We start from the raw sequence: 16820 nt of genomic DNA on the forward strand, positions 1-16820 counted from the left end.
TTTGGTGGGCCTGCTGGGGAAGTGAGCCACACACTGCTGCCCCTGTTCTGGGCAGGGCTGGCTGTGGGCCCCAGCAGGAGGGCTAACTAGGTCCTGCCCCCCAACTGCGGGTCGGGAGAACCCTGAGTGGAGGTGGTCCCCGAGTGAGCTTGATTGCTTCTCCTCCCTGGTGGGGAGGGTGTCTTTGCAGCCTGGCCTGGGAGGCAGAGGCAGGGGCAGTCATGACCTGTGACCTCAGAGACCACTGGGCTATCTGGGAGAGTGGCAGTGGCCAGCCCAAGGACCTCTGCAGATGGCTCACTTGCTTTCCACACACATTACACTCTACTGCCACCCATCGAAATCATAAAGGCTCAGATACACGAGATCGCCTTGGTCACAGGCTCTCACATCCATACATATGTGCGCACACTCACACGCAAATGTGTTTGCATACGAATGCACACACTGACATACACATCTTAATAATTGCCACCATTTATTGATTGTTCACTGTGTGCCAGGCACAATGTGAGCAGGTGACATAGATTCTCTCTTTTCAACCTTGCAACAATCATATGGATCCAATTTTTCCAGAGTAGAAACTAAGGCTCAGAGAGGTAAGGCATCTTACTCAAGGTCACACAGCAGCAAAGAGAAGTTAGTATTAGAATCCAGGTCTGGCTCCAAAGTTGACGGTTACAGCATACACAGGGGTGAACACACAGGAGCTTCTGCCAGGCGGGCGTGGGGCATTGTGAACAGCCCCTCCCCCCAGAGGGAGAGAACACAGGCTACAGGCGCACCCACTTGCAGGCTTCAAAGCCTGGGCGGGGAGTGGAGGGCAGAGTTTCTGTTGGCACATTGCCTCACAGGGCTGACCAGAGGACCTCTGGTCTCTGGATGCTGCCCAGAGGAAAGGCATTTGGGGTTTGGATTTAGATTCAACTTTGCCAACTCTATTCCTTACTGTGTGGCCTTGGAGACAGTGTCTTCCCCTCTCTGAGCCGAATATCTTCACTATGAAATAAGGACTATGGGATCTACCCTCCAAAGTTGGTTGTGAAAATAAGATACCACAGCTGCCTGGCACATATCAGGAACTTAACAACCCTAACAAAAACGCATAGCTTGCATGTGCATAATACATAATGATAAAATGACAGTAATTACATGCATAGTTTACACCTCACTATGACTCTGTGAGGTGTGGGTACCGTCATTTAACAGATGAGGAAACTGACATTTAGAGAAGCGATCCAACCTGCCTGAGGTCACCAGGGAGCCAGCATTTGAAGCCAGGCGGGAGGGAGGGAAGGCCCTGCCTGCTGCCCGCCTCTGCCCTGGCTGGCACAGCCTGTGTGTCAGGGTAGCTCCACTCCAGAAAGCCCACTTGGGACGGTGAGCACTGGAGGAAGGAGAGGAAGGAGAGGCTTCTGTGGGAAAAAATGAGAACAAAAGATGGAGGGGAGGTGGGCAGCTTTCTTTTTACCTTGAATTTCCCTGCAGGGGCAGGAAGCACTGATTATTTAGGAAACCTTCTGTCCACTGAGATCACAAGCTGGAGAGAGAAGTCTCGTTTGGGAAGGGGCATAGATGGGGGCAGTGTCCCCTTTCCTCTGGGTAGATGTAGGGCCATCTGGGTGGGAGACCCCTTAGGGAAATTCCCTGCAGACCCCAGTTTTGTTTTGTTTTTTGTTTGTTTTTTTTTGTATTTTTCCGAAGTTAGAAGCGGGGAGGCAGTCAGACAGACTCCCACATGCGTCATACTGGGATACACCCGGCACGCCCACCAGGAGGTGATACTCTGCCCATTGGGGCATTGCTCCATTGCGACCAGAGCCACTCTAGCGCCTGAGGCAGAGGCCACAGAGCCATCCTCAGCGCCCGGGCCAACTTTGCTCCAATGGAGCCTCGGCTGCGGGAGGGGAAGAGAGAGACAGAGAGGAAGGAGAGGGGGAGGGGTGGAGAAGCAGATGGGCGCTTCTCCTGTGTGCCCTGGCCGGGAATTGAACCCAGGACTTCCACACGCCAGGCCAACGTTCTACCAATGGGCCAGCTGGCCAGGGCCTAGACCCCAGTTTTTGGGGGTTTTTTTGGGTTTTTTGTTTTGTTTTTGTTTTATTTAATTTATTGTGTTTATATAGATTCTAATGTTGCCCTGACTGCATCCCCCTGCCCCTTACAGACCCCAGTTTGACTGCCACCCCCACCACCTACCAAAGAGACCTTCAACAGCTCACTTCCCTCTCTGAGCCTCAGTTTCCTCCTTTGCATATTGGAATTAATGATGCTTTACCTTCTGGGCTTTTAAAGAACTAATGATGCAAACAGCTTGTCCTAGTGCCTGCCGTCTACAGAAGCTCAGCAGAAGAAAGCTGTTGTATTTATTATCCAGGAGCCAGGGCCCCCTTTCTATCTTCCCCCAGGTCAGGGAATACCCAATGAAGGGGGGACAGGAAGAAGGGACCAGTGGTCTCCTCTGTGTTTACTGAGGTCACCTGCCTCAGAAGATCCCAAAACGCAAGTCCTCTGACTTTGGAAGCTGGGAGACAAGTTTCCTGACTTCCCAGAAACCACATCCAGGCCAAAGAATGGAGTTTAGAAAGGAGAAAGGCAGGCTCAGCAGCCCAGCCCCACCCCAGGAGAAGCAGTGCCCCTCGGGTGGCAAGCCGCGGCCTCCCACACCCACACCTGCCTTCCTAGGTCTGGCCCTGGGAGGTAGAGAGGCAGACAGGGGCCGTTCCTGGGGAGCAGGGAAGCAAAGGGGCTTCCTCCCAGCCTGCCCCATGCTAACTGCACCTCAGAGCCCTTATCATGAAACACATGAGGAAACTGAGGCACAGAGAGAGGAAGCGTTCTGCACCTCCTCTCTTAATCCCCACAGAAGCTGCAGGATGGAGACTAGGAGGTGTTATCCTGGCCTAGTTTGTCAGGTGCAGAGACTGAAGTACCCAAGGAGGAGTGGTTTGCCCGAGGCCCCTCCGCTATTGCGCTGAACCAGTGATTCCTGGCTGCAGTCCCCGGGCAGATTTTAAGTGACAGCCCTGGGGAAGGCCGTGTACTCACTGATTATTGTGTAGTGAAAAGCAGGGTGGGTAGGTGGTGAAGACATCAGACCAGAATGGAGTCCCAGCTGATCCACTTGCTGTGTGATCTTGGGAAGGCGACATTACTGTCCTGTGCCTTGTTTTCCTTGTCTGTAAAAGGAGGGTGGTCACCTTAGGCCCTGTCTCTGCGCTCTTCCTCCTTGAAAGCACCCAGCATGTGAAGAGTTATTTGCCAGCCTCGTACGGTGAGGTGGCAGGGTGCTGGTATTACCTAATTTACTTCATCTAAGGTGTTTGTGAGAAGTACGTGGTTAACTGGTGAGGAAATCTTTGCTCTAAGAGCCCCCGCTTCTTTTATCCCTACCCTTGGCTTCCCCAGAGTCTGGCAGCTCCAGGCGTGTGGCTGTATCAGAGCTGCCTGCCTGTCAGGCCAGGGTTCCACGGAACTCCAGGAGTGGGCCGTTGTGTGTCCTTGGGCAGCACTGGCAGTGAGGGGAGAAGAAACGGGCCAGGTGGGGTCCCTGCTTTTCATCTGCCCCATGCAGACCCTTCCTCCACATGCAGTTGGACAGTGAGCAGACGGCCGCCTTCAGCCACAGGATGGAAATAGAGCATCTGTGAGGTCTTTATGGTTCTTGAGAGCCTCACTGATGTCGCCTACAGATTTAGCAAAGCACCTGTGCCATGTCTTGGCCACCAAGACCGCTCTGCTAGTGTCCCCAAGCCTACACGTCTCACAGGGACAAAAACTATTGCAAGTCAGACAGGTCTGGGTTCAAATGACCTTCAGCAAGTCACTTCATCTCATCAACCTCAGTGTTCTCATCAGCAAAATGGGTTAGCTGAGATTATGTGGTGGAAGCTCTTAGGACAGTGCCTGGCACAGGGTAGGTGCTCCCCCACTAAGCAGTCCTGTTACTCTTCGTAGAGGAGCCAGTGGGAGTCAGGGGGTGACGGCGGCTGCTTCTGTCTTTTCAGTGGCTCCAACAGGAGCTGGGGCTGGACCACGGCTGGGAGCAGCAGCATCCTGGCCGAGTTTGGATCCCTGCACTTGGAGTTCCTGCACCTCACCGAGCTCTCTGGCAATCAGGTCTTCGCTGAAAAGGCAAGTCTCTTCCCTAAACAGCTCCCCGCCTTCTCCCCACAGAGAGCAGAAGGATGGGCACTCAGCCCCGCGGGTGTGTGGGGAACCCAGAAGCCCCCGCTAATAGTACTTGTGGAAGACCTGATTGTCCCCAACCCCAGGTGGCAGGGAAGGTGAGAGCAGGGAGTAGTCAGGATCCTGCAGCGTGCAGGGAAGAGACAGAGCTGCTCGGTGGCAACCACACGTGAATCTGCAGAAAGTGCAGCCGCGGAAATCTAGGCACCAGCTCGCATTGGCAGGAATGGGCCACCCAGTCCAAACGTCCCCTTTCCGGAGAGATTTAACTTTTTTGGGTGAGATCTGCCTGGCTTCTCCTTCCAGATGCCCATCTAGCTTATGCTGTCAGGGCTGGCAAAGCGGTTTTGCTCTGCAACAGAGGCACGTGTCTGTTCCCTCTCACTGTCACCAGCCTGGCAGAGGCCGCCAGGGATGCTGAGAGCTAGCAGTCAGGCTGTCATCATTCTGCCAGCTGCCCGTGCCTCTGGGAGGCCACCCAGAAGGAGCAGTTTCTCCATGTGGCAGCCTTGGCGGTCCCACTGTCTGGAAGGGTCTCCGGAGGTCTAACCCTAAACCCAAAGAAGGGAAGTGTACACGCTCCACCCTCAGGTGGTGCTCGGGCTCCTTCAGCGGCTGTCCCTTCCTGAGTGCTGCCGGGGGATGAGCCCTGCCCTCCAGGGAGAGCCCTTTGCAGGAGCCTATTCCCAAAGCCCTCTTTCCCCCAAAGGTGAGCCTCTTACAATGCCGGGGGCTGGGGGCTCCTGCATCCACAGTACCCAGGGCTACCAGGCTCATGCTCGCCAGCCCACCGCAGAGCATCAGAGGGCATGCCTGTGAGGGAACGGGTCTCTGGGCATTGCCCTGGGCCCAGGAATCTGCATTTTTAATACGCACTCCTGTGCTTCTTAATGCCAGGTTTAGGACCACTGCTTAGGGTGGGAATCCATCCACGTGTTCTTGCGAAAATGCTCAAGAAGAGCATTTCAACTCCTTGGTCATTTTCTCTGCATTGGGGCTCACTACCACCTGTCAACAGCCCATCACGTTGTCAGACCTTCTGTGGAGAGGTTCCTGCCTCGCTGTGACACTCCACCGTGGAAATTCATGGAATAAGTTTAATCCCACTTCCCAACGAATCTTACTTGCTGGACCCTTTTCCCACCTCCGCGCCCTCCCTCCCCAGCCTCCCAGCTTCCATTGCTGTTGAGCCAGCTCCTCCAGGAAAACTGTGACCAGCTCAGAGCGGAGAGGGACGAGGGGCTCACTCCAGTCCCTGTCTAGTCTGGAGCTAACAGCTACCACTGCCTGAGTCCCTACTACAGTGTGTGCTGGGCCCCTTATCGTGTCTCTGACCCTCCTGACAGCCCTAGGAGGCAGGTCTTCCTGTCACCCCCATTTTACAGGGGAGGACACGGACACGGAGACTCAGAGGTTAAGTCACTTGTCCTGGATCATCCATCTGGTAAGGGATACAGGCAGGATTCAAATCCAGAACTTTTTGTCTCTGAAGCCCACGCGCTGTCAAGAGCGGATTAGTATAGCAGGCTCCAAGCGTCTTCTCCGGGGTGGGGGTGGGGGGTGCAGGTGGGGGGAGGCCCTTCCCCCAGCCTCCCTGTTTCTCGGTCTCTCTCTGCATTTACATTTCCCAGCTATTTTCATCCCCCAGCCATGCCTCCCACAGAGGCGATTATTGGCAGTCAACAAATTGGCCCATATTCTAGAAGCGCCCGCACCTCCGGGGGAGCTAATTTAGCCTGCTTCGCTGCTCACCACCAGGACAGTGGAGAATAAGTCAGGTACAAGCACATTGCTGTCCCCAGTAATGGACTGCGTTAACATAAATGGAGATGAGATCGGATGTGGCGAGGCAGATGCTGTCCCCGGGACAGAAAGGTGCGCCAGCTAAAAGGCTGCTCTGGCCGCTCCCTGCCTTGTAGGTGAGTCTGTGAGCTGACACAGTACAGTCCCCAGGGCCTTTCTCCCCGGCAGATTCTGTGCTGGGAGGGTTTTGTGTATTGCGAGAGCGCAGACCCTGAGGGACAAAGCCCTCCTACTCTATAACCCAAAGCCCCCTTGCCCTTGGTCTCCCCAAAGTTTGCAAATCTAGCTGCTTCTTGCTCAGATGGGGCAGGCTCTGCTACACGTTGCTGTGTGGTCCCCACCCTGGTCCATGTTGAATCCAGGGGCAGGTCCATGTGGTCAGACAAAACCTGATTCATGTCACTGAACCCCCCTAAGATTTGGGTGTCTTGTCTGTTAAACTGAGATAATAATACTGTATAGGTTGTTCTAACGGTTGAAGACGATGTATATAATAACAGGTCTGGCTCAGAGGAACTGAGAAATGTTAACAGCTGTTATTGTTAAAAGCCTGGAGTACGTATGAGGGCGCGGGGGTATTGAGGAACCCAGGCCTCTCCCCTGGAATGTTTCCCACGATGTCAACATGTATTACCAGGTTGGACCATATGAAATTGCCAATATTTGACTATTTCTGGCCTATTACAAAGGCAGTTTTATCTAGCACTCACAAAACAGCTCTTATGCCTTATATGAATTCCCTTTCTTAAAAGACCCTCCTCCCAAAAAGCAACGTGCAGTGAGGAAGGGGTGAGGTGGGAGTGGTGTTAGGGGGCCTGGCAGACACAGTGGGTCAGGCCTCACTGGGGCCATGTCCTGCCGCCCCTGCTCATGGGCACAAGGGTAGGCCATCCCACCAGCTCCGTGTGGGAGCTTGCTGTTAGTTACGTCGCTCTCCCTTCCTGCCTCCTCGGAATGGTTTCTAAGGCATCGGAACCAGCTGCCTGGGTCCTCGGTGGGCTGGCGGTGGGCTAGCTTCTTCGGAGAAGTGAAGGTGCGCCTGGTGCCCATCTCTTGGCAGGTCAGGCACATCCGGAAGTTCCTCAGGAAGATTGATAAGCCGTTCGGCCTCTACCCCAACTTCATCAGTCCAGTGAGCGGGAACTGGATGCAACGTGAGTACAGATGCCGTGCCCCCCCACCCCCATCGGCTGGTTCCTGCCCAGGGAGCTTGGGGAGCTTTCATTATGGCGGTCATTGCTGTGGTGACAGACGTGATATCCTAGCAAGGCCCTGCCCTGTGCGTCCCCTCACACTAGCTGCCCCCAGCCTCCATCAGGGCTACAGCCTTCCGTCCCTGTGGGGCCCACAGAAGCTGCCTTCTTCATCCCTCGCCCTTCCGGAGTGTTCCAGGTACACCTCCGGAAATGGCTCCGAGAGAGGCCCTGCATCCTTCCTAGGCCCTTTGATCTGGTTCTCCACCTCCAACTTTAGATTAAAAATAGAATTTAAGTACAACCTAATACGGCAATATAAAAACCGTGGAGTCACAGCAAGAATTGGTCCCAGGATTTCCTGCTGTTCTCTCTTCGGAGGGAGGCGTGTTTCTCAACCAGACGGCTGGTTGTTGGCCCCCTGGTCACCAGTGGAGCCCCATGCACAGCCCCCCGCGTCACCCACTGAAACAGAGCGGGGCTGGGAGGGACGCTCAGCTGGGAGAGGACTGCCGAGTCTCCTAGGCCCGTGGCACTGTTGAGAAGCCCTGCTGCCCCTCGCTGTGCTCAGGGCCCTGGCCATGTAGTCACAGCTCAGATTGGTGGCAGCAGGTTCCATTCCATGGGCCCTGCTTCTTAAAAAAGGACCCCTTCCTCCCCTCCTTTAGCCCCTGATGTTACGGCATCAGTAAGGGCTCGGGCAAAATAGATAGGGGTCTAATTCCCACATGGCTGGTGGGAGAGGAGGAGTTCATTTCATCTCTTTGAGCCTTGGTTTCCTCTCCTGCAAAATGGGAGAATTCCAGATATGTTCTCTGTACTGTGGAGGGGTGAAGAGGGGGGGTCAGACGCTGCAGGAAACAGATCTCAGTTCATCTGCAGAGATGGGTAGTCCTGACCAGAAAGAAAGCCCGTCAATAAAAGTGTGCAGATGGCCCTGGCCAGTTGGCTCAGTGGTAGAGCATCGGCCTGGCGTGCAGGAGTCCCGGGTTCGATTCCTGGCCAGGGCACACAGGAGAAGCGCCCATCTGCTTCTCCACCCCTCCCCCTCTCCTTCCTCTCTGTCTGTCTCTTCCCCTCCCGCAGCCGAGGCTCCATTGGAGCAAAGATGGCCTGGGCGCTGAGGATGGCTCTGTGGCCTCTGCCTCAGGCGCTGGAATGGCTCTGGATGCAACAGAGCGACTCCCCAGAGGGGCAGAACATCGCCCCCTGGTGGGCATGCCAGGCGGATCCCAGTTGGGCGCATGCAGGAGTCTGTCTGACTGCTTCCCCATTTCCAGCTTCGGAAAAATGAAAAAAAAAAAAAAAAAGTGTGCAGACAGGACCTTCCAGGGCTGCTGTGGGGACTGCAGAGGCCTGTCCTCCCGACCCGAGCCTCCATGATCTGCGGGTCCAGGGGGCCCAGAACACTAGACCCAGGACTTATCCCTAGTGATGACCTCACTCCCAAGTGGCTTCCTGCAAAAACCGCTTATAGAAATACAAAATATTTTTAACCACACATGCTGTCAAATCCAAAAATATGGGGAGAAAATGCAGATTTGAATTACAGAGCGTGGCCACCAGAAAAGACAGTTCAATAACTGTTGCCGCTTTTAACTGCAAGGCCTGGCTGGGCGAAGAGGTACACTAGCCTGCCACTGGCCTTAGCTGCTCCAGGACAATGCAGCAAAACCCGTGAGAAGGAGAGGGTGTGGCTCCCGGCCTGACCAATCAATACCTTTGCAAATTACAGGGGCGTCCCCACCCAGAAGCATCATTTTCTTTTCAGGCTGCACCAGGGGTCACAGGGCTGGGCAGAGTCAGTCCCATGTGAAAAATTGTTTCATAGTAATAAAATATGAATCCACCAGAGGAGCCCTGCTCATCTGGACGCCTGCTGTCCTCCTTCCCTGGCTTTAGTGCCGGGGGTGATCTCAGGTTCTCTGTGGTTTTCATTGGGCATTTGTGGGGAAGGGGGCAGTGATTTTGCATTTTTCCAGATGCTAATATTCCCAATTTGCATAGCTAAGTGGGTTCATATTCTTTTCTCTCCTTGAATCCTCTGTTTAGCCCGTGTGCAACCACAGAAATCGCAGCTTAGAGGGGGAAGGAGGAGCTGGGGCTGCTCCTAGAGCTGAGCTTCAGGGAACGGGAGGCCAAGACCTCCTGCCGCTCGGCGCGGAAGTCTACCAGGCTGTCGCTGCTGCTGCTGCTGGCACCCAGCGGGTGAGGCTCAGAGAGCTTCCGTCCCCTCAGCTTGGCCCCTGGAGGAGCGTGTGCTCCTTGTCCACGGCCTGAGTCCCACTCTTTCCTCAGTGGGAAGGGCGTGGCAGTTCTAAACTCTTCCAAGTGGGAGCAGGAGCTGCCCGTCAGCCCCAGCCTGGCAGCCTCCTGGGATCACGCTGCTCCCCTGCCGGCCGATTCCCTGCTTGTCAGATGGCTGCCTCCTACTGCCAGGCATGAGAGTGTTGAGCACCATCTCTACTCTCAAGGCCCATGGACACCAACTCATGGTCCCCTTTTAAAAGCATTTTCCTTCGGAAGACTGAGGGCCCACAGGGGAAACGACTCACCCCGAGCTAACAGCAGGTCTGTCTTCTGGTTCCCACTCCTGCTTCTCCCGGTGTGCCACACAGTGCTGCTGAGGACAACGCCAGACACACAGTAGCTAGAAAGCAGTGGGTCTTCCAAATGAGAACTGTCCGCCTCCGTCGCGGTCCCCTGAGAGATTATACACACACCCCCAACAGGGTGTCATGTCTCAGTCGCCTGTGGAACTCCTGGTGGCCTGGCTCCCCTCTCCACACACCTGCCAGGGGAAGCCCTGGAGCACAGCACACACACACACTAAAATCATGTGACGAAGTCCAAACTCTGGCCTGGCATTCAAGGCCCTTTCCAGCACAGCACAAACCTACCTTCCTTTCATTCGTTCAGAATTTACGGGGCGTCTGCTGTGTGCTGTAAAGGCGGTGGGCATAAAATGTGAACCCTACACAGGCCCGCTCCACAAGGAGCCTGCAGCCTCGTGGGGGAGGCAGACCCACAGATGGATTCAGATTGGTACAACAGCGTGGGCAAGCGCCCAGCAGCAGGGAGTGGCCGCCACTGAGGCTGACTTGCAGAAGCTCTCAGCAGGGTGTGGTGTGTGCCTCTTCTCCCTCGCTCGACCTGCCGCCCTGCAGAGGGGGGAGGACTACGATTCTGACTCTGGGACAAGCCTTTCTGAGGAGCAGATGGATGCTGAAGATGGAGACTGGGGTGGGGGGGGAGGTGCAGCAGTGAGGAAGTGTTAGCCATGCTGAGTCATTCTTTGGAGGGTAGACAGATAGTCACAGGTGAGAAATAATGTGGGAAGGCTGGGGGCCAGGAACATTTGAGGAGGTGGAGGAAACAGCGCAGGGCCCGAAGGTGAGCGTGGGGGTGCCAGCGCCCTTAGCTGTGTACCCGTGAGCCAGGGCCGCCTCCTGCAGGCCGGGAGCTGTCAGTGAGCTCCGGGCGGAGGCTGAGGCAGTTTGACTTACAGCCTTCCCCCCACACCTGCTGTACACAGACCTCCTGCTCCAACCGTGGACATGCCATCCACCTGCTGGGCCTGGCACACCCGCCCTTCCCTTTGTGTTTGCCCAAGCTATGCCCCCCTCCTAGGAATAGGGGCAGAGGGGTGCGCTGTGCTGGTTCTCTCTTCCCTCTTCACTGGCAAAGTCCAGCCTACACCGACCCCTCCACTCCTCCCCAAGGCTCAGGCTTTATCTGGTCTGTTCCGACTTTGCAAGTGCTGGTTCCACTCTTGAAACCTTGCTGGCCAGGATTTGTTTGTGGAGGGGCCGGAAGGGCTGTTTCCCGTGGGCGCCTCCTCCTGGCCCGCTTTCCCGTGTCCCCGTCTGTCTTCACCCTCCGACTTCTGGCCCTCCTCTCTTCGCACATGTCCTTTCTCTCCGCATTTCCGATTTGATTCTCTGTTTAAATGTGTAAAGCTGCAGAACTGAGAGCTCTCCCAGTTTGCTGGCCTTGAATGAGCTCTTCAGGCTCGCTGTGACTTTTCCCATCTGGGAAATGGGTTTGAGAGTGCTCATGTTGCAAGGTTCTTGGGAAGATGGTTATAAATAATACAGTAAAGCTCCTAGCCCATCCAATAAATGGTAGCTGTTGATGTAGTCTCTATTTCTTTCTCTACCACGCCCCCCCCCCCCCCCCCCCCGCCTACCCATTTCCCTCTCTTTCTATCCCCTTTCTGTGAAGGAGCTGAAAATATTCTTCCCATTTCTCCCACTCTACCCCAATTCACACCGCCGCCCCTTCCCCTCCCTCTGCCTGCCTGCTTAAGTGAATCGTAACAGGGAACTGACGTCTGCTCTTTGTTATATCATTAAATGCCTTTATGTTTCCCTGTTGTTAATTTTTAAAGCATGTGAGTGTTTTCCGTGTCTTGCTTCTGTGGTTAAGTGCCCCTTGGTCAACCCGTCTCTCTCCTGGGACATCCTTGGGTAGAGGGAGATTCAACCACAGCCTGGAGGTCTTACTCCATAGGGGGCTCCAGGCAGATGCCACCAGGGCAGAAAGGAGGGATCCTCAAACCCAATTCGTCCTCCCCCTGCACCTTTGAACTCCATTTATCCCAGTACGCTAAATTTAAACTGTTTCCAGAATAGCTCTGTACTCTGACCGACTACATTGAGCCTCTCCTTCCTGCTTTTCATGGTCTTTTATGAACCTGCCCAGCATTAATTACCATGTTTGTCACCAGGTAATAAAAATTTCAACTCCCTGCCACCAGATTATCCTTTTTAAGAAATGCAACTCATTTACAGTTAATAACCAGAGGCCCTGCCGTCCCCAGCCTACTAAAGCGACATGATTTATAGCACCCGGTGAGTGCGTGCATCTTTCTGCAGGACCATCATGCTCAAGATGGCCCTGGTTCCCCCGAGCTGCAGGCTGTGTCTTTCTGTCAGCCTCTGTTTGGGGCTTGGTGGGCGCTGATTAAGTGCTTGCACCCCACCCACACACCACACCGGGGCCACCGCAGCCCGTGGGCAAGATGCACGCCTGTTAGTCCTGCCGGTGACCTTGGCAGATGGAGATAATGTTCTGTCCTCTTTTCCTGCACAGACCACGTCTCGGTTGGAGGACTTGGGGACAGTTTTTATGAATATTTGATCAAATCCTGGTTGATGTCGGCCAAGACGGATATGGAGGCTAAAGATATGTACTACGAAGCCTTGAAGGTAAGACAAGCGCCTGCTTCTTCACAGGCAGTCGGCTGGTCCTTTGCCAGCAGTGCTCACATCGTCGGGCCCCTGAGCACCAGGGCCTTGTCCACCCCTCCCCCCATAGTGAGAGTGGACCAGCAGAACAATGAGACGGCTCCCTCCCCAGTCCGTCACTTTGCACACCCTGACTCATAGCTCTTCTCGAACACCTTGAAATTAGGGCCATGTTAGCATCCTTGTTTCACAGATATAAAACCCAAGCTCTAGGAGGTGAAGTCATTTGTCTGAGGTCTCACAGGAAGCAGCAGGCAGTTTGATTCAGAAACCATGCTTCAGTTGCTGTGTTGGAGCCCGGAACACAGCCAGGCGGTGGGCTGGGAGCCCCACGGGAGGCTGCCAAAGCAAGACCCTCAGCCATCTTCCTCCCGGGCCAGACGAGACAATTAGTGTATACATCCAAGCTGGAAGGGGCCTCCGTCAGTGGAGCGCCCAGTTCTATTCCTGCTCTTTATGTGGATGGAAACCAAGACCCAGAGAGGGAGAAGAACTTACTCAGAGCTGCACAGCACGGAACTGGCAGAGCTGAAGCCAGCGCAGGATCTCCTGGCTCTGAATAGATGAATGGGAGGATAGATGGATAGATGGGTGGGTGGGTAGGTGGATATGGGTGGATGGATGGTGTGGACAGTTGGTTGGATGGATGAATGATCTCCCACTACCCTCTGATCACAGGAGTCTAGCCAGCAATGGTGGTACTTAAAGGAAGCACATTGAAACAGGCCCCCAGGGCTATGGACTCTTTAAACTATAGGCTGAGTAATGAATGAGTTTTCCTTGCCCAGCTCCCTAGCACCAAGATCTCAGTCGTGCAGCCGCTCCTGGGGCTCCAGCTCCTGGCTCAGTCTGACTCAGTCCCGTCCACCCCTCGCTGCTAAGGCTGAGTGCAGCCAGCAGCCAGTGTCTCCTGTCGGATTAGTGTTCAGCGTTCAGCGTTGAGTGTTCAGCTGGTGGACAGTCTGCTGGTGGGCAAGGCGCTTGCTGCCTATTCTGCGTCCCCTGCAGAGTCAACATAAAGTTAAGGAGCAGCCTAGTTCCCTGGCTGCAGGGCACACACTGTAGTTGAGGCTTCAAGAGAAGCAATGGCCATGAATTATTTAAGCAAACTAGGAGCTTTATGGAAACACTTGATTGAACCCGAGCTGATCGGCTTTGCTCCCTATTTGATCTCCCCAGTCCAGAGCCAGCGGTCTCTCTGACCCTGAGTAAGAGCTGAGCCTGTGGCAAGTTCGGGGCTTTGAAGAATATTCTGGTAGTTCTCAACCTTGTTGGCATGTTAAAAGTCACACATTAAAAATCTGATGAGCAGACTGCACCCCAACAAGATTACCTCAGAACCTCTGGGATGGGGCCAAGCAACCGCCTGGAAAGCTGCTGGGGGGGGGGCAGTTCCAGTGTGCAGGTCAGACCAATGTCTGTCTGGCGGGGTGGGCATGGGGGCTTCAGACCCTGACTGGGCAACCCCCCTGAGGGTCACAGGAGAAAGGACAGGGAGCTTCTGTCACTCTGGCCTCCTCCGGGAAGATACACTTAGTGCCTGGTCTTATTTAGCCCCCATCTTACAGAGGATGAAACAGGCTCAGAAAGCCCGAAGTCACACGGCAAGTATCAGAGCACAAACACGGTCTGACTGCCTCCCGGTCCAGTGCTCCTGCCTCCACTTACCAGCTGCCAAATTACAGAGGAGCCTGGCTTGTCCAAAGTCCCTCTTGGGAGGGCACAGAGGGGGTGTAAGGTCCCACCCAGGGGGCTAAGCAAGCCAGCGTCTCTAAACAGCCTCACTGCCAGCCCAGAAATCAGTCTCATTTTACAGATGAAGAAAAGAAATCCTCAGAAAAGTGAAATAAGTTGCCCAAAGTCACCCAGCTCTCCCGTTGCAGAGCCAGGGTCCGAGCACAGGCCTCTGTGCTGTCTCTTGCCATGATTCGAGCCTTTTTACCAGGCCATCACCGGCCTGTGCTGTCTGGTGTTTTGCTCAGAGTTTTAGAAGCCTTGGGTTTTTTTGTTGTTGTTTTATTTTTTAATCTTTGCATCTTCTATCTCAGCTGTCTCTTCAAAGAGAAACTGCTTTATCATTTCCTCTTTACCAAAATTATTCGGCTTGGGGTTAACCCCAAATACAAATAGCCTGTGGAAGACAGTCTTGAAGATGAAGATTTTCAGATACTGTGCAAGGCTTCCTGGGATTCCCGCCCCCCTCCCTCCCATGTCTATTTTCTCTCCCGGGCGTTGACAACAGCTAAATGAACCAGGTTTCTGCATGCTGGACTAGGCCTGCCATCCCTCCCCTGCACCTGCGTTCACACCGAGCAGAGCAGCGGCCTGGACCCGGATCAGCCCTGGCGCCACGGCCGCACCCAGAGCAGACCCGGCCCAGCAGCGGTCAGCTCTCCACGCCTCCTCCCCACGTGAGCACGCGCCCGGGCCGGGCCAGCAGCAGAGATTCCCCCTTTCCGGCTGCACAGTGAGGGTGCTGCAGCCAGGCCTTACCGGAGAAGGAAAAGGAAAACATACTCGAGGAGCAAATGTTGTTTGGGCCCCTTCTGTATGCTGGGCCCTGGCCAGAGATCTCTGGTGGTGGCTTCTGCTGTCATATGGTACTCAGAGCCCGGGGAGAGAGACACGGTCCACAGAAACATATACAAATACGCATACCGAGAGTGGGAGTAGCACCGTGTAGAAACATAACAGGGTAGTAGCTTAACGGGAAGCCGTGGTGTAGAGTGGGCTGCCCTCTACAAGGAAGCTTCCTGCAGGAGGCCCAGGGCTGGAGGCAGCAGACTGGGGACAGGAGCAACGGGCAAAGCCCCGAGGCAGGGACCTCTTGAGCTTCATGAACGTCACCGTGGCAGAGACCTTCTCTGGCCTCCCTGCAAAGTGGAGCCCCTCCCCAAGCTCTTTCCTGTCTCATCCCCTCAATTTGTTTCATTCAAAATGCTGCTTACGGCCCTGGCCGGTTGGCTCAGTGGTAGAGCGTTGGCCTGGCATGCAGGAGTCCCGGGTTCGATTCCTGGCCAGGGCACACAGGGGAAGCGCTCATCTGCTTCTCCACCCCTCCCCCTCTCCTTCCTCTCTGTCTCTCTCTTCCCCTCCCGCAGCCGAGGCTCCATTGGAGCAAAAGATGGCCTGGGCACTGGGGATGGCTCTGTGGCCTCTGCCTCAGGCGCTAGAGTGGTTCTGGATTCAACAGAGCGACACCCCAGAGGGGCAGAACATCGCCCCCTGGTGGGCATGCCGGGTGGATCCCGGTCGGGCGCATGCGGGAGTCTGTCTGACTGCCTCCCCGTTTCCAGCTTCGGAAAAATTGAAAAAAAAACAAAACCAAAAAACCAAAAAACAAAAACAAAATGCTGCTTACAAATCTTGACACCCGTGTGTATTTGATTTTGTTGGGAAGTCTGCTCACGAGTGAGGTCCCTTAGACGCGTCCGGGCCTATCTTCAGTACTGTATCCCCTGGACCTAGCACAGTGCTGGCATCAAGGAGGTGCTCATAAAATACTTGGGGGGGGGGGCAGGAATGAAGAGGTCAGTGTGGCTGAGACAGCGGCGGGGACAGACTGGAGAGGAAGTGTAATAGCCAACATCCTGAGGACTCTCCCTGCGCTGGGAGATAGACTGAGCTCCATGGACACGTCTCGCTTAATCCTCACGACCCTGCAGAGTGCTCTCATCCCCATTTTATACATGAGGAAGTTGAGGCACAGAGAGAACACAGAACCCACCCAAAGTCACACAGCTTGACACTGGTGGAGATGGGGTTTGAACCTCGAGGAATCTGCACCTGAGAACCATGTCTGTGGCGGCAGGTCAAAGCTCAGGCTCCAGATCGGGGAGGCTCGGAGGCCCCGCGGTGCTCTCGTCCTGAAGGCACTTGGAAGCCACAGAAGGGTGGTAAGGAGGCACAAGACAGCGTCAGGTTCATTAGTTACAAGTGCAGAGACCCCCTAGAGAACAGATTGAGGGGCAAGAGTGCAGGCAGAGGCCTGGCCCACAGACGCTGCCCTGGACCAGGACCCACAGTCCGGCCCACTGAGTCTGCTCTTGCAGCTGTGTGGGCAGCAGCTGCCGTCAGCTCTATTTCCAGGTCATTGCGGACGGACTGCCGTCAGGGAGTGGGAGGCACGGCATCCTAACACCGATACCCCCCAGCTTCCCAACTGTCTTTACCAACAGCACCAGCTCCTGCAGGAGCAGAGGGCTCTCAAAACCCATCGCCACCAGAACGAGCAGCCCTCGGGTAGTGGAAGAAGTAGTGCTTGGGCATCTGGGGGTCCTCGTCCTAACCCCGGTGTGTCTGGATGACCTGGGAGCAGCCCCTCGACTTCTTTGTCCGTAGAGAGCATTGCAGCCCCTCTGCCTGGCTTGTCATGGGCATTAAATGA

General features: G+C 54.9%; 1 protein-coding gene across 1 annotated transcript in view; it reads left to right on the forward strand.

Annotated features, from left to right (window-relative positions):
* The window catches only part of MAN1C1 (mannosidase alpha class 1C member 1), a 141694-nt gene that overhangs the window by 117819 nt on the left and 7055 nt on the right, over positions 1–16820 (forward strand). Inside the window, exons 6-8 of the mRNA XM_066375490.1 lie at positions 4008–4134; positions 7052–7145; positions 12279–12394. Coding sequence (XP_066231587.1) covers positions 4008–4134; positions 7052–7145; positions 12279–12394 — 337 coding nt within the window. The remainder of the gene's footprint in view (positions 1–4007; positions 4135–7051; positions 7146–12278; positions 12395–16820) is intronic.

The sequence above is a fragment of the Saccopteryx leptura genome, chromosome 3 (assembly GCF_036850995.1).
Source record: "Saccopteryx leptura isolate mSacLep1 chromosome 3, mSacLep1_pri_phased_curated, whole genome shotgun sequence".
Taxonomy (NCBI): domain Eukaryota; kingdom Metazoa; phylum Chordata; class Mammalia; order Chiroptera; family Emballonuridae; genus Saccopteryx; species Saccopteryx leptura.